We start from the raw sequence: 26,827 nt of genomic DNA, 5'->3' as shown, positions 1-26,827 counted from the left end.
AGATGCATGGCTGACTGACTGACACTGACAGTGAGTGCTGAAAGATGATGTCGAATTGTGTCAAATTGATTTTGATATGGTGGACGGGCGACGGACGTGGCGTAGATCTTTTTAAATTATGTTTTTTTAAGAAAAAACTACATTTATCACATTAAAATGTCTGAAGCAATTGTGCCTAAAGGTCAACCGATACCCGGGGATCCTGAAAAAAAAGGATGGCTTTTCAAATGGACGAATTACCTAAAAGGATATCAACGAAGGTGGTTCGTGTTGTCCAACGGATTATTATCCTACTACAGGTATATGGCTAAACGAATTTTTGTGTTAACTAGTGTCCAAATGCTGAATATACAAACCCTTTTTTAATTTGTTAACAACACCGACTAATCATATTGATTGTTTGATTTTTGCTGTTTCCATATGACGCATTGGATCTTCACGTAACTTTTTTTTGTCCAACCACATAATATTATTATCAACTGTAGTCAATAACTCCTATAACACTTAGAGTTTTCAGTTGTGTAAGTTTAAAATTTACAGTGTACCCATATATCTCGCCTGAACCTACAATAATTCTTTAAAGAAATAATTCAATTTTATTTATTTAACATTGATAGAGGCTCAAGGACATTCGGTCCACAAATTTTCAAATAATCCATTGAGACAAAATTATCATATAAGATTCATTAATTTTTAACAATGACCTTGCCTGCATGTAAGCTTCAAGGTTATAGTTATTTCCCCAGTAGTTCTTAATATTGTTAATTAAACAGTACATATTTACATCATGTTTAGTTATGGAGTGACCATCTCAAATTGCTGTGTAAAGAAAACTAAGAACTAAGTTCTGAAAAGTGGATAGTAAAAATGAATAATTATTAAACTAACTAACTAACATAAATAAGTACCTACTCTTAAATTAGAGTCTATGCAGTTTCCAATTATTATTATTATTAATATTAACACTGTAAGTCATATAATTTTACATAGCTTTGTTCCTTAGTTAATTGCTGAATTGGATATTTGATTTCAGTTTAAAGTTGAGACAAACTTGTATTAACATTGATTGATAAGAGCTATCATTGATAGTAATTATTAAATGAAAGACTATTAAGTTGCCCATGATGGGTAGAGAGAGGGCTTACATTTCATCTATGGTTAAGTAGTTACTGAATCTGAAATGTGACAGACTAACAGTGCTGACAACACAGGGAATACCAAAGTAAATACTAAAATATGTGTTAGACTAAAAGTCTAAATATCAAACATATAAAATTTTGTGGTTTCATTCTTACACAAGTTAACCAATAAATTTTATTTAGTGCTTATTTGCTAAAAAGAATGAGTACTTGCCATTATGAATGAACTCTAGTAAATGTGGATCTGATCTTATTCTTGTCATATTTTTAAGCCATACATACATACATATATCTTTGCTGTTTTTGTGAGTCGTTGACATATTTATTATTAGATTTATACAGTCAAAATCTGTTATAACGATATCGAAGGGACTGCTCATATTCAGTCGTAAAAACCGATAGTCGTAACAACCGGTGATGTTTAATGTGTATCGTACAAGTACAAACAAATCGATAGGGAATTATTGGAAAAATATATTTACATAATACGCGATTTTTCTTCAATATTAATTTGTTTTCTTTTTCTTTGCGACATTTTGAAAGTTTCACAAATAACTCCACAAAGTTTTGGTGCGTCTTGTGTATAGATAAGTAACAAACTAACTGAAGAGATATGAAGAAGTGGGCTTTGACTACCGCATGCACGTGTTTTGTTTCGAAGAATTAGAAATGACCCTACACTAAACTAAATCCTATTGTTTTCTTTCCTGATTTTAAAAGCCATTGAAGATAAAGGTGGATACCTATTCAAATTTTTTACAATACAGCTTACACGGTCGTTCTAACAGATCTAATTCTCCGAAATATTAGTTAGTTGTGGTCGTTTTATGACGTATGCGGTTATTAGCAATGTCATATAAAGCAATGTTTTTAATAAGGCGGTCATATAGCATTCAGCCGGGACCTTTGTTCTAGGTTATTATAACCGGCATGTTGTTCTAAACGATGTCGCAGTAAACGGTTTTGACTGTATAATATAATTTATTATTCTCATTATAATATTTACCATGTGCCTGTGACGAAAAAAAACTATAATTATTGAAAACAGAAATAAAATAATAAGAAAAATAAATGGAAAGTTATCATTTGTCGATTAACCCGAACTAATAAATGTTTTATTTGAATATTAAAATAACCATTTATAAATTAATTTTGCAGGAACCAAGCAGAAATGGCGCATACGTGTAGAGGAACTATTTCACTGCTCGGTGCTCTTATTCACACTGCTGATTCATGTACTTTTGTCATCAGCAATGGTGGCACACAGACATTCTACATTAAAGCTCATGATGAAGTAGAACGTCAGAGTTGGGTTACAGCCCTAGAATTGGCCAAGGCTAAAGCTATGTAAGTAGCAGATGAAAATATCGATTCAGTAATTTGTTTTTTTTTTATTTATTTTTTTATTAGGCTCACAATACACATCACAAGCTAAAAGTATACGTAAAAAACAAAATCTGGCTTGCAACATAAGTTATGTGCGCACGACAAAACAAGACATAGTGCTGAATTTGTACAACAACGTTCCTTACAATTACAACAAAACAACACAATAACGAAAACTAATCTAACTTATAATGTAAGGAAAAAGAAAATTATGTCACAATATAATACATTAAACAATTACATTAACCTACGTATTACTAACGTGGAGGATACCCTTGAACATTTTTCTAAATGTAACTAACCTACAAGTAAAAATATCCAACTCTGTTTACAGGGTTTAAGGCAAATATCTACTAAAGAAACAGTAATAATATAGAATATAACCATAAACTAAAAGCAATGTTAATTTAAGTATTTATGCTGAAGTACAAATTAATATTTGCTGGACCTGAATAAATTTAAACAAGTCAGTAGTAGGCAAACAAATTTCATATCTCACCATTTAATATCCTCAGAATAATCATGTCCAATATTAGTTTTCGTGAATGTTTCCATTATTTATTTTTTGCTAGTGTAGGTGAACATCATGAGGTTAAATAATTAAAAATTTATAATTTACTTTACCAAGTTCCATATTTATATGAAACCAGGAAACTACCAGAAATAATGCATCTATTGGGCTTGAAGTGGTGTAGCTAAGGTGTGCTACAGTTTTTAGTAATTATATATATACCTAGCACATTTTCATTAATTATTACAAGCTGAATTAATAATGTATTATAATAATATAAAGTCTTATAAAGTGTAATGGGCTTTATGGGAACACTCCTGGGTATTTGTCATTGTCCTCATTAATTCTGCCCCAAACCATTTGCATTCAAGCTTAAAGAGTGATATACATCAGACAATCAGAAGACCTTGTGTCTTAAGGTAATCGCTTCGCTTGAATCATGGGGTCCAGACTGTCCAACCTGGCTGTAATTATTATACCAGTATACCAGCCTATTGTTACTGAGCAAATCTTTTTTCCAAAGTTTATTTAAATATAATTGGGTCGTCTTTTATAGTTCAATCTCACAATTATCATTTTTATTTTAGAATTTCATATACCTTAAAAAATAGAATTATAGTATATGAAAAAGTACATTTAAATGTTTTATTTTCAACATAGTCTTTCTTAAGTTGAAATGCATTGATCATATTATGTTAAACAATATTTAACTACTGTAGTTCATTTATTTTCCTAATATATATATTATTTTAACCTGTTCTAGAAACCAGATTGACCAGATTCATCTGTCAATTTATTTTAATATATAATATGTTGATATTCCTAATTCATTCATTCATAGTCGAGCTCAAGAATCAGACGATGATGAAGACCAGGTGGCATCTGGAGCAGTAGTAATTGGTGGGGCTGGTGAAGGTGAAGGAGAAGACACTGGCGGCATTGCAAGAGAACTGGCAGCAAGATTTCATGACCTGCGTACCTGTTCAGAATTAGTAGCAAGACATGGAACAGCACTACAGAGATCACTTGTTGACTTGGAAATACCACCTTCGGATACAACGAAGCAAGTTTCCGAACGAGCGACACTCTTTAGAATATCCTGCAATGCAATGATGAATGTAATAATTTCTTCTGCTATATTAAAATTTGGAATTTATTAGAAATGAATTATCAAAATCTAACTCAGACGGACAGCCCTAAGATTCTTCTGTGCCATGGACCTAAACTCTAATCGAATGCCTATAATATTTTACATAGAATCATAAAAAAGTATTATTTACACAAAAAATAAACCAAAATATTTAGATAATATTCTTAATAGAAAGTAATGGCTGCCCATTAATGACTTTTTTTATTGATACTAGTAAAATGAGCTTACGGTTCATCTGGTATTAAGTGGTGGCCAGAGTTAATAGTTAACACAATATAAATACGGTAACCTGTCTTATGTCTAATGTAGAGTATAACTGCTATCTCGTCATTCAAGACGTAACTCATTACTACTTAGAGGCAAACTGGACAAGGTGCGCAATACCTACCCGTGCAAGCTCTCACATCACGCTTCCGCCAATAATTTTAAATATTATAATTCATACGAATTTGATTTATGGAATGGTATTCCCTCATTGTGGAAATCGTTTATGAACATGTGTTAAGTACTGATTTCATTACAGTAAATAGATATCTGTCTATGGGATGCATATTCTGTATAGTCTGTGGCATGTGTAGTACAGGATATGTGCATAGCTTCATATTAAACCCAGCTCTTTATCCTTTAAGTCATGGTAATGACAAAGATTATTTTACAATTATGATTGTTTTGCCCCTAGGCTTGTTCTGAGTTTATGAGCGCAGCAGCCGGATCAAGCGCACGACTTTCGCGAGCTTTGCAACACGAGCGAGAACAGAAGCTCCGTCTACAGGAGGTGGTTGAACAACTCGCTAGACAACATGATACGCTCGAAAAGACGGTCACGGCACGCTCCACCCCGCACACAGGTAAGCCACTTCTCAATATTTAGAAACACAGTTTCCAACCTTGGTATATTAAGAATTATCTATCATCTTTAAAGAATACTATTCACTGGATACTTTTAATGTAAAATATTTCCATTTTAATGCAATATAATCATTTGAATAATAATTAAAAATGAATATAAAAGATTTCATATGCAAATATGTTGTAATGTATTCTTTTCCTATATAATGAAATAAAATCTGGGAAGTTTGTATTCTGATAAATACGTAGTTGATAGTATAAGACTACGTATCTGTATATACTAGTTTTTCTAGTTATCAACAAACGGATTCAATTTATGCAATATATAATTTGTTTGTTTTATCAAAGTCTTCAATATCTACTGAACAAAAAAAGAAAATCATTTGACAAATAGAGGAGAAAGTTGTACATACCTTATTGTTTTATCTTTGTCCATTTACTTTTTTTTTTATACCTAAGCTGAGAGCCTTGGGATGCCATATCAGCGTAGCCTTAATTAGTAGGTCACGGGGCTCAAACCTGGCGACGTTGCTAACGAACCCTAGCAAGAGCCGTGCTTCGCAGAATCCACCACCGAATCGGAAACGCGACCCACTGAGAAGATCCGGCAAGAAACTCAGTGGGCTGTGTCTGAGGGTTCATTTACTCGTTGAGTCCTTGGTCGCAAGCGACGGGTTCGACGAGAACGATGACCGGTGCTTGAAGTACCTAAAAGCACCGTTAGTGGATCGGGAGGATCTGAAATGACGTGCTTGGGGCGACGCGACGTTGACTGCTTTCCATTCTGCCCGCAGGATCGGGAATGTAGTTACTGGCGGCCACGATGAGAGGGTTTTCGTGTCGTGCCGTTCTATCGAAGTGGGTCTATTTACATTGTGATGTTACTTATAAGAAAAAAAATCTAAACACATGTTTGTCCTCAGTAGACCGATGGTCTGAATGTTTTTGTATAGGGGATTCATGTATATATATATTTTAAATTTTTAGTGACTTAAGCTTTTATCTATTATTAAATTTTATCTATTTGCTGACACATAGCACTGAAACTTTGTATAAGCCGCGCCAATAAAGAAACGAATCGAAAATGGCGTCTATGTACCTGCACTGACAGATGGTAGGGTCAACAAATAAAAAGAAAGATAGAAAGAAAAAGTTGTTTATTGGAAAAAAAAATAAAAAAAAAGTGTGGCACTAGGGAACTACCACGGTTCAAGGGGCGACCTGAGGGGGTAAGGCCGCGCGTCGCGCTACCAGCACTCTAACGCGCTGCCGTGGAGTAAATAGAGCGACCGGTCGACGGTGTATCGCGTCCCGACCCGACCGGGGTATTCCGGGACACCAGCGGCACCGTCAGGGCGGCCCGACGGGCTGCCGTACCAAGACGGCTGACGTTTCAGAGCCTTCGATTCGCCTCGAAGGCTCCGTCGGCTGGGCGTCCTTGGGGTGAGCCGCGCCGTCTGGTTGTAGTGTTGACCGTGGTAGCCCCCCTACCTCATCCGGGTTCTGACCTCGGAGGGGACCGGACGTCGGGTGTAAGAGTGCAGGGGAGTCGTTTAGTGGGTTGGCCCTAAAATCCTTGGGCCCGCGGTCTGCTCACAACACCATGCAGACCGTTGAGTCTCACATTCCCAGCGCGCCCCTTTTGCGCGGGGACCTCGTAGGAGGTTCGGCCCTCTACCCGAAGAAAAAAAATTACCGCGGTAAAGCATGGCATAGCATTTTTTATCAACTTATGCAATTATAATTAGACAATGATAATTTCATATTAAAACAATAATAAAACAAGACCACGCTATATTAAACATTAATAAAAGCAAAACCTTAACTGTCCCCTTCACACTCATAAGCTAGACCGCGCGAGAGAAATGGGCAGACTTTTCATGCGCATGTGCTAGCACATGCGCATGCAGTGTGGCGTCACGCCACGCGCTTATTCACAAACACTACACAAGCGCAACGTGTGAATGTATTGAACGCGAGCTACATGGTAGGCGGAATGAGGGGTGTAAGGTTTTTTTCGTTACGGAATTTCATGATTCGGTCGCCGCGCTCAAGGCCCGCGATAAAATCTATGCAATAGCTTAAAACAAATGAGAATTTACTTTACTTTTGTGCCCTGGCAGAGGGGGAGGTGTAAAATAAATAACAAAAAAACCACGAAATAACGAACAAATGCAACAAATAACAACAGAATTTGAGAGAAAACAGAGCGCGTCTGAGAACAAAGTCAGAACTGATATTTTTTTGCATGCAGTACGCGTCGTGTGCGACTAAAGACAATAATAGCTTAGAGTGAGAACGTATGATCGCCGCCGCCATTTTAGATTCGTTTCTTTATTGGCGCGGCTAATGCAACCCTTTTCACCTAAGAACCGGATCAGGACAGTAACTGTAAAGATTATGCTACCACTGGGCTAAGTTTTTAAAATATGCCATTTAAAAAAAGGTAATATTTTTTGTTTTCTTAAAAATCTAATTTTTTCGTTATAATCACTCAAAAGTTTTCTACTGACTTCAATAGCAGTGTCATTTCTCTTAACTGATGGTAAGTACTGTTCACCGTCCATAGATACTGCTACAGGTACAGCCAAGCCGATGCGTACTGACAATTGGCACACGCTTCTTGATATGTAGATTAGAGTAAAATACACAATTTAATTTCACAACAATATCATAGGTGAGTGTGTGTGTGTGTGTCACACAAGAGTGCACATTTGTATATTCGGATTGAAGGATAGCTTTAATAATACAGTACTATAAATAATTCTACCTGTTACCTCAAAACCGGTAGCAATATTCACTTTCTGATCTCTATGAATTTTAGTAACCATTTAACGCGTGTTAGATTTGAACTCGTGAACCACCAAATAAATATGAAAGAAGGTTTATTAAAGCTGAATATAAAAATGAGCTTATTCGCTACATTTAAAATAAATACATGACATTAAAATATCTCAATACTGGTAATAAATAAGTGAAAATAGTTTTAGTAAGTCCATGAATTACGGTAACAACTACCTATAAGATGGGCCATGTGCTCCTCTACATCAATGACAATAAAAACTAAATTATTAAAATATAAATTTGTCTAAAAAATTTATTTTGGTTATGGCAAATGTCTAAGATAAGACCTTAACACACGTCAAAATTTTCAAATTAATCCTGTGTTTTAAGTTGGTAAAAATTATGTTGAAAAAATCGCTTTCATAGATGTATAAATAGATACAGTTTTGTCAGGCAAAAGCTAAGCATCAATTCAAAAGCGAAATATCTACCTACCTACCTTGGAGGCAAATGTGTGGCAATAATGAATTGATCTGTCAGCTGTCAGCTGTCACAATAAGTCGATTAATAAATTTACAAAATTCTACGTGGTATGGAACGCACTATCAAGTGACGGAAGAAAAATCGAAAAATATTTTCGTTTGACCATAAAATTACAATTTTGGAGAGTTTCACACGAATTGTTAAATAATTATGCGTACAAAAATAGTGTACTAAATATGTGTTAAGTGATAAAAAAAACTGACATCGGTACGTAAACGTTGAAGCAAAACGGCCAATTTGTCATTTATAGTAGACAGTTTTTTTTTGGCGAATTCAAGGTTGTTTTCCTTCGCAATGTATTTCAATAGTTAATTGGTAGTGCTACGTACACGTTTAGCAAATTATCGTCTGCTGTTTTTGAATGAGAAACGAAACTACAACGTGGCGTTCATTTTCCATCTACAAGTGGTAAAATATTAAGAATCGTATATATTTCCTATGTATAATATTTGCCTTGTTATGTGTGTGTATTCGTGCTTAAAAAAAATCTTGTCGGCTTGAGGTTAGGCTGTGAATATTTGGCGGTTATGGGCGGTAAGTCGAAACTATAACGAAATTGAATCATCACAAATGCTTGATGATGGATTGCTTTGAAAACACGATTCTCTTTTGAATATTATAAACACAGAATAGTGAATTGCATTCAAAACAAGCATTAATCAAAGTGTAGTATGATAAATAAAAATTCTACTTCAACAATAAATGCAAATTCTAGTCTAATTCTAGAGTTCCCAAATAAATGCATCGAAGCACATGATGAGTTGCACGTCACATACAATCTGATAACTCTACAGTACATAAATGCCAGAGTCATTAATTTTTTTTAATTCCTGATATGTATACAGGAAGAACTTCACTAGTACACTGCTTGAAATAAATCACAATTCACATGTTTTAGGTTTTAAAGAGGTGGTTATGCAAGAGATGAGCAGTACTTTGCAATGGTGCTTTAATTACATATTGAATATGCTCTTTCCGCTGCAGAGCCAACAAAGTGATAATTATTTGTTTAATTTTGTTTTGTTGGTTACTCGTAGAACAGTTACACTAGTTTTAGAATATATTTGGTTCCATACAATTTTGATTTGTTTCCTGGGAATACATTTTTGGATCGGGTTCTGTTCATCATACAATGATTTCATATGTAGATCTCTTGTTGAGCAATGTAATATTAACTATCAGTATAAAATCAATTAAAAAATGTATTAGTATGAGTAAGTAGTTACCACATGGAGACTTTGAAAAGCAAGGAATTAATTTTAATTATTTGTGTTCATTATTCATTCATCATTTGATTAAATATGAGTCATCTATTATCAAAGGTGGCAATCTGTGCATTTGGACAAAAAAATGTTATTGATATGTCAATACAGATTGATTTGAATATAATCGTCTCCTTCAAAGAATACTGTTCAAAACCTGCATTAAATAAAGGTTAATACTTAACCTGTTATTTATCTAAGATGTCGTTCAGAAGAGTTTTGTGACTGCCAATGGAATACAAAGTCAATAATTCGTTTTTCTGATTTACCAATAATTGTCCAAAAGTCACATTGCCGGCTTTGATAATAGTCGACTCATATGTACTATGTGTGTGAAATAAAGGAAAATAGCAATATGTACTTTAGTATTCACAAATTAGAATGTGGCATTATTATAGTATATTATTAAAGGTATTTGAAATAATTGAGTTCCAATAAAAGTAATTGTTGTTTAAAATAAAGAATGTAGAAAAAATTAAATTTTGCCATAAATCTGCACAATATGTATTTTTTTAATAAACTCAAAATTTAACTATATAAATCAAGGGAAGGCCTATGTTTGGAAGTGGATTCCTTGCATTATAGCTTTAAAATAAACCTGCCACATGTTGAGATTTTTAAACCTTAAGAATACAACAACAAATTTTTAAATCTGACATTACTTTTCTTTTATAGGTGGTAACGGGACAACTCAAGGCAACGAAACTGAGGATGAAGACCATGAATTCTTTGACGCAGTGGAGGAGGGCATCTCAACCAACATGGATGATAAGACTTCATTTGTAATTAAAGTACCAGTGAGTAGCAGTGTTTTAAGTAAGATCTACATATCAAGTGATGTCCTTTCTTCCATACTACTATATTATTTAATGACACATGACATACAAAGTGCCACTATGTTCGACTTGGTTAGGTGGGTGGAAGAGTTCACAGCATTGCTGGTGCTATGTTGTCACCGGAGCCCATAGACATCAGCAACCTAAATGCTGTCTCCCAACTTGAGACATGAGTCTCAGTTTTACAGTACAATAGCTGTACCATCCTTAAACGCATTACTGCTTCACAACATAAATAGACAGACTTGTATAAGTAATGGTTGAAATGATTAATAATAATTCATTTTTTTTCAACAAACACTTCACTGTAAGAGAACTTCTTAAATAACAAGTACATTATAGTGGCTGATATAAGCTTTTCTTCACAAACTTCAAATTTCTGTATTTTGAATTTTATATACATATACAAATTACAAGTAACAACTATGACCATACTCAACAATAAACAAGAGATGGCCTTGACTGAATACCAACGATGACAACCTTAACAAAACATTGCTTTTTCCGTTTATATAATAATATAATATAATCATTTTTTTTTTAAATTATAATTCGATTTTTAGTATCTGTCATGGTATATTTTGGAGTGTATTTTAAGTGATCGAATCTGTATTCATGAAATGTGTATTCCATAATAAAACTTTTAAAATCGCTAGCATGTTGCATCCTAATTACGTGAGTTCACCGTGACCTTCAGAAAAACATTAAACATGAAATTATTCATCGCAGCTAGCAAGGTCAAATTGAAACTTAGAATAGTGTTGTTGCACCATCCGAAACTGAACATTGACATTGACACATTTGTAATGGTAAATGTAAACTAAGTTGTTAGTAGATAATACTAGAGTACTAGCCGATAAAATGATGTGTAAATGTTGTGTTTAATGTTGCAGTGGCAAATTTTTATAATAACCGTTGTAGTTTAAAGATAGTTTTCACTTTTAATAAGATTATGACAGATATACTTTAAATTACAATAATTTAACCATTATAATAATGACTGTTATTCGTTTAGTGGTGATGTCACTCTTGTATTGTTTACAGGTTAATAGAAAAAACAAAGTGAAGGACGGTGAAAGTTCGGATGAATCAGAAGGTGAAACAGTGACAGAAACACAACAGGTTAGTTGTTTGAATATAATTCAGAACTTTCAGCGATTGCGACCTGTTTGAATTTACATAAATAATCAATAAATCAAACATGTCGCTTACCTGGTTGATACCAATATTCAGAACTGTTTGAATGGATCATAATAATAGTCATTAGTAAATAACAATAAAAAAGTTGTGATATATTCATTGAAAAGAAAAAAAAAATTAGGAATAATAGCTTAGATACCTTATAACCATGCTCTGATTCCTTCCTGGGCAATTAAATTATCTAACCTTTAGATTTATTAACTACTAATTAAATTCATGATTTTGATTCTCAACTCAATTTTATTATTATCTAACGGTTATCCTACTACAATCTGGAACATATGATAGCGTCATGTCATAAACAGGCAAGACCGAGCAACTGGTTCTGAGCCATGTGTATCCCATTTAGAGGGAGTTGGGAGAGTAAGAGCAGAACACTAAGGTAGCATATTGCCGTTGACATATAATGAAAAAGTTCTTGCGGTGGCGTTTTGATATCCATAGAGTAATGCGGCGGCCTTATCACAACTATTTGGTTTTGTGTGTAATGTTTTATCTAGTGTGCGGTATTCTTTGCATGTGACTTGTCCATATGGTTCAATGACACAGAGCATCTTTGAATTAACAAGTATTACTTCCATTTGAAGCAAAGATTTAAGTTTTTGGAAAATATTTGATTAAAGAAATGACCCAGATAAGAGTATCGCAAAATCTAAATTTTGACAAAAACACGTGTTTTAACTTTACGATAATGGATAACAATTGGATTGAATTTGACAGCAATCTATGTGTCTATACAGATAATTTAAAAGTGTGTTTGTTTAATAATACGTCGTAACCAATGAAGTAGGAAACCTATGGAAATGAAACGTCAACCAAAATTTCGTGCCACTGTGACGTCATCTGGCCACAAAACATGGCGGCTTTAGTGCTGTACAAAAGATTTCAATGTAATCAGGTTTTATCGATAAACGTTCTTGGCTCATTTTATTTTAAATATTGTTGAGTATTATTTATTTGTAGAATTTATACTTTAATGGGAAGTAAGTAGGTATATTGTTATGTGCAAATATGATATGATTTAGATGGGTTAAATCTAAGACAAGTTCGTCCTTCGAATTTGCCAAGTAAACGATATGATGATTTTTAAAAGTTGCTACAATGATTTTATAAAGTTGGCGTTTGTCGCAAAACATAAAGATATGGCGTAGTTCAAAGCCATCAGCCCATTTCTAGCATGCTAAATGTTATCGTATTTTGAGTACGTGTTTTTCTTAGACTATTACAATCTATTTTAATTGTTTTGCTGACTCTAAAGTCCGTAACATACTACCGCAGCGCACCGCAAGGAAGGTGCGCCGCACCATTTTAATCACTTTCGCTTGAGAGTGATTCAAATTTTAAACTTATCCAGGGACCGCGTTTAAAAAAAACACACCTACAGAACATTTATTCATTAATTACAAACGTCATTCCTTGTGACTTCCTCTCTAAAATCACTTAATTATTAAATATTTAACAAATTTACAATAGTGTTTTACTCACTGCGGAATAAAACTATTTTATTTAAATAGTTCCGAAGAGATTTTGTCGGTAGCCTTTTTCCCGAAATATCTAAACAGAATGTCTAAATATGTTTTGATGACATATTTTAAAGTGGTATTTATGATTAGTGTCATGATCAATAGATTCCGACCGAAAAATGGATTTTTCGGATGAGGGCTCTATAATGAATTTAAATACATATAGATAATAGTTTTAGGACATCGACTTTCTTGAGATCCTATAAAATACGTTTTAATTATTATTTTTCTATGTTTTAAGCATGATAAATTATGAAATTTTATATAATCAATCATATTAAATCGATATCATAGTCAATAAATAATGTACAACCCAAAACAGACGGCCGAACTGACGTGACAATGACATTTGGCGCGCTAAACATGGCGGATTTTCGGCCTCATTAGACGGAGACGGAGATATTTACGTATATTCATGTTTCATTTTATGTACGCACTGAAATACTGTTATATTGTTTTCCTGCGAGTTAAAGTGCTGAGTAAGAACGAGATAGATATATGTTTATGTATGTGCCTTCAAAATGGGTGCTATTTATATAAGCAATTGTACGTATAGAACAATATGTCGTGTCCCTACTATATAGGTCTATGGTCGTAACTAAACAACCGATGACGTTTTGCACACAAACGTCATTGTGTTGACGTTATCAAGAGTACAAAAAAAGGACACGAGTACCAGGCCCATAGGGTTTCGTGTAGACAAAAATAACTATTCCCAGGGGATGTTATATCGAGGCTTGAGAGGCTATTTGGTATAAGCGACATTTTTGCGATTTTACAGGAGAGCCATTTAAAGTTGAAATTTGGAAAAAAATATCATAACAAAAAAAAACTTTTTCGGCTATTTGAATAGGGTAAATTTAATTGAAGTACAATTAAAAACATTTAATTTGTTGATACTAATACCAAATAAAACGGATCTTTAATTAGTAAAACTTAAACCAAAGTATTCATAGTTAATTTGATTTAATTAATTATTAAGTTAAGTTTAAAGTAATAAGCGAAATGTCGCATAAAATCAAATAGCTTTTCTCCCCTATATTTGTTGTACATTAAAGCGTTTTTCTTTTATTTAATTTATGAAAGCACAATTCACTTAAATAATGCATAAAGCTCTTTTGCTCACGTTTATTCATCAAACGATTACTGGTGGTAGGAAAACTTGTGAATCCGCGCGGGTAGGTACCACCGCCCTGCCTATTTCTGCCGTGAAGCAGCAATGCGTTTCGGTTTGAAGGGTGGGGCAGCCGTTGTAACTATACTGAGACTTTAGAACTTGTATCTCAAGGTGGGTGGCGCGTCTACGTTGTAGATGTCTATGGGCTCCAGTAACCACTTAACAGCAGATGGGCTGTGAGCTCGTCCACCCATCTAAGCAATAATTTTTTTTTTTAAAAACGAAGCAACAAAACCACCACGTAATTAATAGTTTATGAATCACTGATAACTTGTTTGCTGTTATTTTAATTGTAAAGTAGGCTCAATTCGCTATCGGCATATTATTAAATTCCATTAAACGCCCTAAAAAGCGTTCTTCGGGCGAACGTTGGTTTTATGCCTCGTCAAACTCAACTACCTACACGCGTGGCGACCTAGATTTTTAACACGTCTTTATTGCTTTGACCTGTATCTATCTATGTACCGGAACCAAAAATCTTACATAGGATAGGTGAGATGTGTTGAGGTGTATATTTATATATGTTTATTTGTTGTTAATGATTTAAAACGAATTCTATCATTAAATGATACTGATTAAATTTTTTTAATATACAAAATAATGTCCGTGTTTTTGTTTGTTGACTAATTGAAAATTTTTAACAGTTTTGTTGACCTATTCCGTGTTGGGTTTTATCGTAGTAGTAACAGATTACGACAGGTGGGCATGCTTGTAGTATTGGTTTAATCACACGTTAAGGGACAGTCACAGAGCGTGATCGGGCTTCACTATTAGTATACGCTATGTTATATGTGCAGGTGATATTTGTGGAGGATAAGGAGCGAGCGGAGAGCGCGATGGGAGGCGCCGACGGAAGCACCACACCGTCGCTTCCGGCCAAAGACACCGACATTGTCGTCTGGGTACGTTACAGTCACATTACATGGAAATCTTCTCGTGAAGTAACCTACTTTGTTGTGGGACATTAAAAAGTACTTTGCACCGAAATATAGATCGATCTACTGGTAGGGGGGAAATACAACGGCTTATTCAAAGTTCCGACTAAGCTACCGGTTGTTAAAAGCGGTTCATCCATACTACCTGGAGCCACTGCGGTCATCCACAGTGCGTTTCCAGAGATCTTTTTTGCTACGTACCATCCGGCTATGGAATGAGCTCCCCTCCACGGTGTTTCCCGAGCGCTATGACATGTCCTTCTTCAAACGAGGCTTGTGGAGAGTATTAAGTGGTAGGCAGCGGCTTGGCTCTGCCCCTGGCATTGCTGAAGTCCATGGGCGACGGTAACCACTCACCATCAGGTGGGCCGTATGCTGGTCTGCCTATACGGCAATATAAAAAAAAATTAATTATACGAACGCCACTAGTTTAATTTATTAATTCAATGTTTGAACTTTTTAATCTAAATTAGTGTAATTAAACAAATTCCGTCTTATACTTATAAAGGAAATTTATGGCATTCACACAAAAAAATGTGTATTGTCTAATTAATTGTTAGCCACTACGTACACTAGGGCAATAAAAAAAAAGCACTAGTGTTATTTTTTAGCATATAATGAAGATTCTATAGAAGTAATGTCTAGCCACAACATAGACGATTAACTAAGTTTATACATTACCAGATTTTAACTGCTAAAAACTGGTATTCTGGTTAAGTGCGTCACTCGATTCACGTGTAAATTGGTGCTAAACTGTATGAATCTGGATATGAAAACTCATTGAAATATATATATCGAAATGTCAACTCATTGTTTACGCTTACGTTAATTACTGGTGGTAGGACGTCTTGTGAGTCCGCACGGGTAGGTACGACCGCTCTGCCTATTTCTGCCGCGAAGCAGTAATGCGTTTCGGTTTGAAGGACGGGACAGCAATTGATTGTAACTATATTGAGACCTTAGAACTTATATCCTCAAGGTGGGGGGCGCATTTACGTTGTGGATGTCTATGGGCTTCAGTAACTACTTAACGCCAGGTGGGCTGTGAGATCGTCCACCCATCTAAGCAATAAAACACAAATTGAATGTGGCACGTGTCGCCCGCAGCCGCACGTGTCGCAGGCGGCGGGCTGCGTGGACGGGCGCCCGCGCCGCACGCGCGTGCCCGACAAGCCCAACTACCCGCTCAGTCTCTGGTCCATCATGAAGAACTGTATAGGTGAGGAGCCGCACATTGTATTTTTTTTTCTTACCTAAACTGATAGCCTTGAGAGGCTATATCAGCGTCGCCTTAACAAGTAGGTGAGCTCACGGGGCTTAAACCTGACGACGTTGCCAACACGAACCCTAGCAAGAGCCGTGCTTCGCAGAATCTACCACCGGATCGAAAACGCGACCCACTGAGAAGATCCGGCGAGGAACTCAGTGGACTGTGTCTGAAGGTTAATTTACTGGTTGAGCCCTTCGTCGCAAGCGACGGGTTCGACGAGAATGATGACCGGTGCACATTGTACTGCCACAACTAATCAACTAAATTTAATGCGAACAATTTATATGGAGAAGCAATTAAATATTCAGCAACTATAAAATTTGGTGAGCCACAAAAAAACAGCATTGAAATAATTTGGTCGGCATACAAAGATAGATTTTGTTTGCAATTAAAAAAATCAGGCAGCAGTACTTGTTCCGCAAATAATTTTGATAATGGTCAAAAATTTTATCATAAATAGGCAGCTTGCAATAACATGAGTTTGCATAATAAACATCCAGTCCGCAAAATAACTATTTGATCAGCAAGATTTCATGATTGATCAGCAGAGAAAATATGCCTTTAAGCAGTGTGTTTCATTCATATGCATTTTTAAAACATGATGAGCAAAATAACTAACTAATTGAATTGCATTTTTGTTGAAAAATCGACAATGTACGTCAAAAGTGCGCGGAGTGGTCGTGGCCTAACCATAGACCTATATAGTAGGGACACGACATATTGTTCTATACGTACAATTGCTTATATAAATAGCACCCATTTTGAAGGCACATACATAAACATATATCTATCTCTTTCTTACTCAGCACTTTAACTCGCAGGAAAACAATATAACAGTATTTCAGTGCGTACATAAAATGAAACATGAATATACGTAAATATCTCCGTCTCCGTCTAATGAGGCCGAAAATCCGCCATGTTTTGCGCGCCAAATGTCATTGTCATGTCAGTTCGGCCGTCTGTTTTGGGTTGTACATTATTTATTGACTATGATATCGATTTAATATGATTGATTATATAAAATTTCATAATTTATCATGCTTAAAACATACAAAAATAATAATTAAAACGTATTTTATAGGATCTCAAGAAAGTCGATGTCCTAAAACTATTATCTATATGTATTTAAATTCATTATGGAGCCCTCATCCGAAAAATGCATTTTTCGGTCGGTATCTATTGATCATGACACTAATCATAAATACCACTTTAAAATATGTCATCAAAACATATTTAGACATTCTGTTTAGATATTTCGGGAAAAAGGCTACCGACAAAATCTCTTCGGAACTATTTAAATAAAATATTCCGCAGTGAGTAAAACACTATTGTAAATTTGTTAAATATTTAATAATTAAGTGATTTTAGAGAGGAAGTCACAAGGAATGACGTTTGTAATTAATGAATAAATGTTCTGTAGGTGTTTTTTTTTCACGCGGTCCCTTGATAAGTTTAAAATTTTAATCACTCTCAAGCGAAAGTGATTCAAATGGTGCGGCGCACCTTCCTTGGGGTGCGCTGCGGTAGTATGTTACGGACTTTAGAGTCAGCAAAACAATTAAAATAGATTGTAATAGTCTAAGAAAAACACGTACTCAAAATACGATAACATTTAGCATGCTAGAAATGGGCTGATGTCTTTGAACTACGCCATATCTTTATGTTTTGCGACAAACGACAACTTTATAAAATCAGTGTAGCAACTTTTAAAAATCATCATATCGTTTACTTGGCAAATTCGAAGGACGAACTTGTCTTAGATTTCACCCATCTAAATCATATCATATTTGCACATAACAATATACCTACTTACTTCCCATTAAAGTATAAATTCTACAAATAAATAATACTCAACAATATTTAAAATAAAATGAGCCAAGAACGTTTATCGATAAAACCTGATAACATTGAAATCTTTTGTACAGCACTAAAGCCGCCATGTTTTGTGGCCAGATGACGTCACAGTGGCACGAAATTTTGGTTGACGTTTCATTTCCATAGGTTTCCTACTTCATTGGGCCTAACGGATAAGACGTCCGGTGCATTCGTGGCACCGGTGTTCGAATCTCGCCGGTAGATACCAATTTTTCTAATGAAATACGTACTCAACAAATGTCCACGTTTGACTTCCACGGTGAAGGAATAACATCGTGTAATAAAAATGAAACCCGCAAAATTATAATTTGCGTAATTGCTGGTGGTAGGACTTCTTGTGTGAGTCCGCGCGGGTAGGTACCACCACCCTGCCTATTTCTATCGTGAAGCAGTCATGCGTTTCGGTTTGAAGGTTGGGGCAGCCGTTGTAACTATACGGAGACTTTAGAACTATATCTCGAAGTGGGTGGCGCAATTACGTTGTAGATGTCGTATGAGCTCCAGTAACCACTTAATACCGGGTGGGCTGTGAGCTCGTCCACCCATCAAAAATAATATTTTTAAACTATAGGCAAGGAGCTGTCGAAGATCCCTATCCCGGTGAACTTCAGCGAGCCGCTGTCGATGCTGCAGCGGCTGACGGAGGACTACGAGTACTCGTCGGTGCTGGACCAGGCCGCCAAGTTCGATGACCCCGCGCAGCAACTCGCCTACGTCGCCGCATTCACAGTCTCCTCGTACGCGACCACCGCGTGCCGGTACGTATGCCTACTCTATGCTAATTCTCCGCCTTTTTTTAAGTGGTTACTGGAGCTCATGGACATCTACAACGTAAATGCGCCTTGAGAAATAAAATCAATTTTTTTCTAGAAGAAGAAGAAGAAGGAAATCTTTATTTATCTATGATGTTTTATTTAAATCCTAGATTGTTATACCTCGTTTGATAGCTGATGAAACGTAGATATTGTTAAGCACATCTGCCAAACATGCGCCATTATATTTATTTAAGATATCCCTGATAGAAAAATTTTATTTCTAATTTTTTATTAGTTATTATAACTTTTAATCGTCTAAAACGACTTGTTTATTCATTTTACGTACAATATTGGTTATTGGAGTCATACAGCATCTTATTTTACAAGTAAAAATCATGTAATAATAATAACAACACTTACGCATTTCAAAATATCTAAGCTGATAGCCGAAAATTGGGTATTTTTTATAAAAAACAATTAAATTGAAATCTCTAAATCGGCTAGATTTAGGGTAGGGTGTTTCATGGTCAAATCAGTCATGTCAGCTACACACTCTTAACGGGAATAGGTCGACTTAACCTGTAACCCTGTGTATATTTATATTTATATACAAGAATTGCTCGTTTAAAGATATAATATAAGATAAGAATAATATGGCTGTATTGATGTGGAAGTTGATCGTTCCCAGGACAAACAAACCGTTCAATCCTCTGCTCGGCGAGACGTTCGAATGCGACCGCATGGCCGACCTCGGCTGGCGAGCCATCTCCGAACAGGCAAGTACAATAAGCAAATCAAATCAAAACAAATTTATTCAACATAAATGAAAGTACATACTTGTTGAACGTCAAAAGAACTACCGCCAATTCGCAAAAACTAGCATCCGTCCTGAGAAGAACTGGCTAGAAACTCAGCGGGCATGTCTTTTTTTTTTAATATTTATTTTTACAATGAGTATTATAACGTATCGTTTATTGCAATATTGAAATGCCCGGAGCGAGCAACTCATTCCCACTTTGTGCAATCTTCTAAACCTTCTTTATCCTCTATCATCTCTTTTTAATACGCTTTTATTAGCTTCATACGTATGTATGTTAGTATATAACGGAATCTTTGAACATGATTTTGACCCCCTTCAAAACGTCGGATTAACTCGAAACTTGGTATACGTATTAATTACTGATGAAAATTCAATATTTAAAAAAAAATTTAATAAAATGAAATTCAACTAAAAATAAATGAAAAATAAATAATAGTTTAAAAAAACTAAGAAAATACGCTTTTATAGAAAATCCAACTCAAAAATAGAAAATAAATTTTAATAAATTCGAATTAAAATGATTGTAGGAAAAAAAAATTATTGTAAAAAAAGGGTGGGGTGCTTTTCAGGTTATTATCAATTATTTATTTTCCTCGCGATCTGTGGTACCGATGCATCAGTACATTCATAATGATTTTCTTAAATTAAATATTTTTTAAACTGACAGTTGGCACTAAAAAAAACATTTTTCCTCTCTTTATTAATTAAAGTTCCGTCTTTACTCATGTTCTCTGTCATCTTTCCCATCTCATACATTTTCATAAACATAAAATCTAGGTTTAATTCTAAAATAATGTTATTTTTTAAACATATTTTTGTTTTTTTTTTTATATCATTAATATAGTTCCTTAATTTAAAACTTTATGATGAAATCGGTTAATTTATTTAGTTGTTAGGAAATTACATTAATATCGTTTGTGAAAGAAACTGTCTGAGCCTAATTAATATGAGAGATTTTGGAATACCTCCCTTTTTTTAAATAAATTCTTTGTAAAAATCACCTCCATTCATAAACCATTATTTGTATTTATTTCCTTGAAAACATTAGATATGTAAACAAACTTTATTTTACATAGTTTTATGTTTTTTTTTATGTTTAAATAAATAATTATAAAAAAGCAAAGGAAAGTTTACTAATATCTGAGATTGAAAGGTGGTTTTTAGCGACATTTGTAATTAAAGGTCCATTTTATTTGGTATTAGCATCAACAATTCGGTGTTTTTAACCAAATTTTAATTAAGTTTACCTCATTCAAATAGCTGAAAAAGTTTTTTTGTTATATTTATTTCAAATTTTAAACTTTAAATGGCTCTTCTGTAAAGTTGCAAAAATGTCGCTTATAACCAAATTACACCCGTCGATATACATTTTTTTCAACACACAAATAATGTAATTTATAATGCTTGTTAACTGAGAAGTGGTTGTTGATTCAGTGGAACAATAGAAATCCAACGTCAGGAACGTTTTATTAAAGAGAAGATACCAACACTTCAAGAGGAAACACGCTTTGACCAAAATAAAAATAAAGGAAAATATATAGAATGTTTTATAGGAAGTTGTGTATGTAAAGATGTGGTGGGGTACGTAGGTGTCGCATCACCCGCCGATGGTGGCGCAGTTCTGCGAGGGCACGTCGGGCTGGCAGTGCTGGCAGGAGTTCACCATGACCACCAAGTTCCGGGGGAAGTACCTCCAGATCATACCGCTCGGAGCCGCCTCCGCCAAGTTCCTCGCGCACGGAAACAAGTACACCTGGAGGAAGGTAAACCCCCCCACCCCCGCCTTCGGACGATGCATGCCGCTTGACAAAATGATATCGACGCAATTGAACTTAGTTTTACGCTAATTGCCGTGGGATTGCTGGGATAAAGCTAAAAATCAAAATTAAGATTTTTGTTTCCTCAATTAAAATGATCGCAGTGTACGTCACTTTGGGACTGAATAGCTTCAACAAAGAAAGGACCCTTTCATCCAAAATCACGTCAAGAATAACCCTTCAGATTTGTAAATAAGCTAAAATATAAAACTCAATTACCATGACCGCATTTTACAGTGTAGGTCACTTTGAATAGCCGTAACAAAGAAAGGACCCTCTCATCCCAAATCACATCAAGAATAACCCTTCAGATTTGTAAATAAAGCGCCTTATTCACGATCCATCTTGCTGTACGTCCCGCCAAGGCCATGCACGATGCACGATGCAAAAGGATCATGAATAGGCTTGACGTACGTCGATAATTATTATTAATTGCGGCCTTGAGCTGACGTACAGCCGTGATGGATCGTGAATAAAGCGCTAAATGCATCGTGCATCGTGCATGGCCTTGGCGGGACGTACAGCAAGATGGATCGTGAATAAGGCACTTAAGCTAAAATATAATACTCAATTACCACGACCGCATTTTATAGTGTAGGTCACTGAACAGCCGTAACAAGGAAAGGACCCTTTTATTCAAAGTCACATTAAGAATAACCCTTCAAATTTGAAAACGAGTTAAAAAAATAAAACTAAACCTTTGCATGAGTGTGTGTATCGATTTAACTGTGTGAGTGTTTGCAATACTAAAATAAATCTATTAAAAAATATAATTATAAGCTGCTAAATTCTCATTAAGGATCTGCGTGTTGTAGTCACGACAAAAATAGGTATGTATAAGTTGATTCATCCGTATCATGGAGGATGATAGAACTAAGGAGTACCATCTTGTATAGGGGACAAGTTGAAAAAAAAAATGTCCCGTCTGTAAACAGCAAGTTATTGTTGGAAGATTCACCGAAATAGCGCCAGTGTAGGAAGTGGAAATGATATGAATATAGCAGTTTTAAACAGTGTGAAGTGTGGTAGCTTCTTCTTTCTGGTCGTTCCCTCAATGCTGAGGATCGTGATTGTATGTCAATCTCCACTCGGTCCGGTTCTGCGCCATATGTACCGCTCCCTGTATCTGGCCTCCAGTCACCTCCTTGAGTTGGTCCACCCATCTAGCTGGCGCTCTTCCTCTAGCGCGCTTCCCCTCAATTTGTCCGAGAATGATGAGTTTCTCCAGGCTGTGCAATGGGGATAGCATTGTGTGCCCAAAGAAACTCCGGATCCTTTCCTGGCACGTAGTCAGCGGGCGCTTGGTGACCTTCGGCTCTTCGAGGATGGAGACATTGGATCTCATAGCTGTCCAAGGAATGTGAAGCAGCTTTCTCCAGCAATACATAAAGTAGTTTATGGTGCTATTTTTAAAATCTTTCCTCACGCTACTATGGCGTCGCGTTTATTTGGCTCTCTATCAACGGGCACTTTTTAATACACTGAGATGGTGCTCCTTACTTCTGTCCTCCGTGATTCGTATCGAACGTACAATAGTAGTCACAGATGTAATATTAAGGCAGACACTTTAATAAGGCAACGTTATTTTGAATATGGCAACTGTGTTTTTTTTTCTATGTGAAGTTTACTATCTATATTATGTCTGTGACTATTCTCATAGTCGAGATAACGATGAGTAAAGACGGCACGAAAACTGAAAGGTTTGTATTCTAGAAGCTAAGAACAATTTAAAATTAACACAATTTAGTTGTAATAAAACAAAAAAAAAACAATTATCATAAGAACAGTTTAGGTACTTTTTAAACAACACCAATATGCTGGCAATGTTCATCGATAGGTAACTCGTTAACGATTATGAAGTTTATTTCCACAAATTCGTGAAAATCTTGAGTTATTCCAGAATTATCCTTTTAGTATTAAATTAGTCTTCATATTTATTACTTTATTTACCGTAAAATGGGGGGAATCGGGCGGGACACTTTAAGTTAGACATTGATTTCTATCGTTTTTTTTTTAAGTTATAGCAATAAAATGGAGATCATAATGGTTTCGGTAGTTTAAATTTTCATTTATAATGCATTTAAGATGTATAAATAATAATCATAAAAAGTTACAAAAACTCACTTTTCCCTATTCACCCAGGCGTTGGGTGAATCGGGTCGCTTAAGGGGTCAATAGAGTTTCACAATAGGGGTGGCACAATTTAGTTGTTAGGTAGGTACCTAACTTTAGTTTATTAACTTTTTAATATCTTTAATGAGTTACAAAACTTTGACGACTAATTTAAAACTATTTAATATTCTTAAACACTAAATAAAAGTCATTTTCAGTTCAACAAAGTTCAATTTAACAACTCAACAAAAGTATTGTGATATCCCAGATTTGTCCCTATTCCCCCCAATCAACGGTACCGACTTTAACAAAAAGTCTGAGAAATTTTGCATCGACGTAAAAAGCAAATAGAGATCAAAATATGAAACATCACGTTGACAAAGGTAAGTGGATAAAGGTGGAGCACCATCCGCCCACGAGCGCGCTGCACTGCGAGGGAGCTAACGGGTGGGTCTGCTGCTACTCCTGCTCCCTCTCCACCTGCTTCCGGGGACAGTTCATTTCAGTCACACCTTGCGGCGCCGCCGAGGTCGTCTTCCTCTCCACGGGAAATAAATATCGGTGGAGTAAGGTTTGTGAACAACTAACTCTGTATTGCTTGTGTGTGTGTGTGCGTTTCTACTAAATAACGTCACGCTGTGGCGACCAGTGTGCTTAGTGCGAGTTTCTTAACGTTGTCGATAGCGTAAAAATTAAGCCAATTTTGTATGCAGTTGGAACAGCGCCCCTAGCGGCAAACGTAGCAAACGATCCCATTCCATACTTGAAATATGAGCTAACTTTTACGCTATCGAGAACGTTAAAATACTCGCACTAAGCACACAGAACTACCCATACGCTGTTTAGTTCTATTGAATACATCGTTTTAATGACATTTTTATGACAGTGACGTTTGAGTACGTTCAAATCCCTGTCTGGCGTTGACGTCAGCTGACGAATTCAGTAGAATTTGCATGCTAGAATTGTTAGCCTTGTACATATATGATACATACTATTTTGTAATTATATTTCTAATTCGATATAAAAAATATATTTTTTAAATTTTCCTTTTGATATAGACTTGGTGGTGGTGTCGCATTTGAAATTTGTAATTGAAACTGTACGCGGTGTGGACGGATCTTACAGGTGACCACCACCGTCCACAATATCATTGTGGGCAAGCTGTGGGTCGATAACCACGGCGACATGGACATCGTGGGCGACGCCGGCCCGGCTACTGGGTACGTCGCGCACCTCAAGTACCTGCCCTACGGGTACTTCAGCAAAGACACGCAACGAAAAGTGACGGGCGTTGTCAAGGATCCCAACGGCGTGGTACGTTTCTCTCTCTCTCTCTCTCTCTCGCACTTTCTATGCCTTTACGATAATGTATAAAGAAAATTTAGATAATTTCCGATGCTCTTTATTTATTTATTTAATATATTTTGTATAGACAGCTGTTAGAAGAAACACGACAATAAGGATACAGAGTACAAGGGCACTACTTATTTCATGTTGAAATTTCTTCCAGTAGGCTCGCAGAAGGAAAAAAGAATTAGGAACACAAATCTAGTGCATACAGTGATACATAGAATACACACACACACGCACACGCACACGCATACACACACACACACACACACACACACAAACACACGCGCGCACACACCCACACACACCCATATACTTACTTTATATTATAATACATTATACAAATATATATAGTTTTATTTTTGTAATGTTTCAGCCGAGGTACGTGCTACAAGGTCACTGGGACAGCCGCGTGGAGGTGGCCCCCGTCACGAGCACGTCGGCCGACAACTCCGTCTGCAAGACCGGCAAGTTCGTGACGGCGTGGCAGCGCGTGGCCGCCCCGCCCGACTCCGACAAGTGGTACAACTTCACCGTGCTCGCCGCGCAACTCAACGAGCCCGAGCCCGGCGTCGCGCCCACCGACTCGCGGCTGCGCCCCGACCAGCGCCTCATGGAGGAGGGCTGCTGGGACGAGGCCAACACGGAGAAGCTGCGCCTCGAGGAGAAGCAGCGGGGGGCGCGGCGCCGGCTGGAGGCGGAGGCCGAGGCGGCGGCCGCGCGCGGGCTGTCCGCCCCCGCCGCCCCGCCCCCGCTCTGGTTCACGAGGGACGCGCAGCCCGGCGCCGGGAACACGCTGCGCCACCTCTACAACCACCGCTACTGGGACTGCAAGCGCCGCCAGGACTGGACCGGCTGCCCGGATATTTTCTAGCCCTTGCGAGGCGAAGCTCTGAACTTTGTTCCCAGATACGCCGCGCTCCACCTCTGTACATAAAGCTTTCACCCGCGTCGCGAAGATTGCGTCATTCTCGCGAGTAGGTCATTGGACTCGACGCGAAAAAAACCTCGACGGGGCGTCGTCCGAACCCACGGCAGCCGGGCTCCGCAGACCGTGTGTCACCGTCACCGTGCACGCCGTAGGGAAAGTATCGATCCAAAGCTTCCTCGTGTTTAATAAATTAATATAGTGTATAGTGCGACGGTCGCCACGTTCCGTCGGCTGGTGCTTGTGTAAAGATTTGCGATTTATATTTCGTCAAGCTTACGAACTAGACGATAAATTTGTATAGGCGTCGATTTAAAATGTAGCAGCGGCGTCCCCGAAGCAGGGCGCGTCCGTCGTCGGTAGATGAGCGATGAACGTTATCTAAGTTATAATCTGCGGCGAGTCGACACATCGACTCGTCGGCCGCTAGGATATTGTAAGATCTACTACGAATGTACATTTTCAACTGGTGTAAGATAATTTGTTAATATTTTTATTATATTAAAATAATATTTGAATAAAGCCATAACATCTGTATCATGTTGATTATAAAAATAAAATATGTCACGCATTATGTAGTTTACATTACCCGTACAGCGCCATAC

The 26,827-nt window shown here is 36.5% G+C and overlaps 1 protein-coding gene across 2 annotated transcripts; it reads left to right on the top strand.

Moving 5' to 3' along the window:
- Positions 1 to 11: 11 nt before the first annotated feature.
- LOC101744508 (oxysterol-binding protein 1) lies at positions 12 to 26,793 on the top strand. 2 transcript variants are annotated; one of them, XM_038016308.2, is made up of 13 exons: positions 12 to 299; positions 2,298 to 2,486; positions 3,878 to 4,154; positions 4,866 to 5,034; positions 10,300 to 10,421; positions 11,505 to 11,582; positions 15,158 to 15,262; positions 16,403 to 16,514; positions 19,012 to 19,198; positions 19,884 to 19,971; positions 24,342 to 24,515; positions 25,070 to 25,258; positions 25,671 to 26,793. In XM_038016308.2, exons 1-13 carry the CDS (start codon positions 157 to 159, stop codon positions 26,166 to 26,168), a joined length of 2,331 nt encoding a protein of 776 aa, XP_037872236.1. In that variant the 5' UTR covers positions 12 to 156; the 3' UTR covers positions 26,169 to 26,793. The 2 variants fall into 2 exon arrangements, with proteins under 2 accessions (XP_037872236.1, XP_004926895.2); XM_004926838.5 differs by lacking the exon at positions 24,342 to 24,515 and adding an exon at positions 21,605 to 21,778.
- The last annotated feature ends 34 nt before the right edge of the window (positions 26,794 to 26,827 follow it).

This window comes from Bombyx mori, chromosome 16 (genome assembly GCF_030269925.1).
Source record: "Bombyx mori chromosome 16, ASM3026992v2".
Lineage (NCBI taxonomy): Eukaryota > Metazoa > Arthropoda > Insecta > Lepidoptera > Bombycidae > Bombyx > Bombyx mori.
This window is presented reverse-complemented; position numbering and strand designations above follow the sequence as displayed.

Bases quoted from the DNA above. Each gene is read 5' to 3' on its own strand.
- LOC101744508 (XM_038016308.2), top strand. From the start codon at position 157: ATGTCTGAAGCAATTGTGCCTAAAGGTCAACCGATACCCGGGGATCCT. The intron at 5,035-10,299 runs GTAAGCCACTTC...TTTCTTTTATAG, and splicing joins ACGCTCCACCCCGCACACAG to GTGGTAACGGGACAACTCAA. The intron at 10,422-11,504 runs GTGAGTAGCAGT...TATTGTTTACAG, and splicing joins CATTTGTAATTAAAGTACCA to GTTAATAGAAAAAACAAAGT.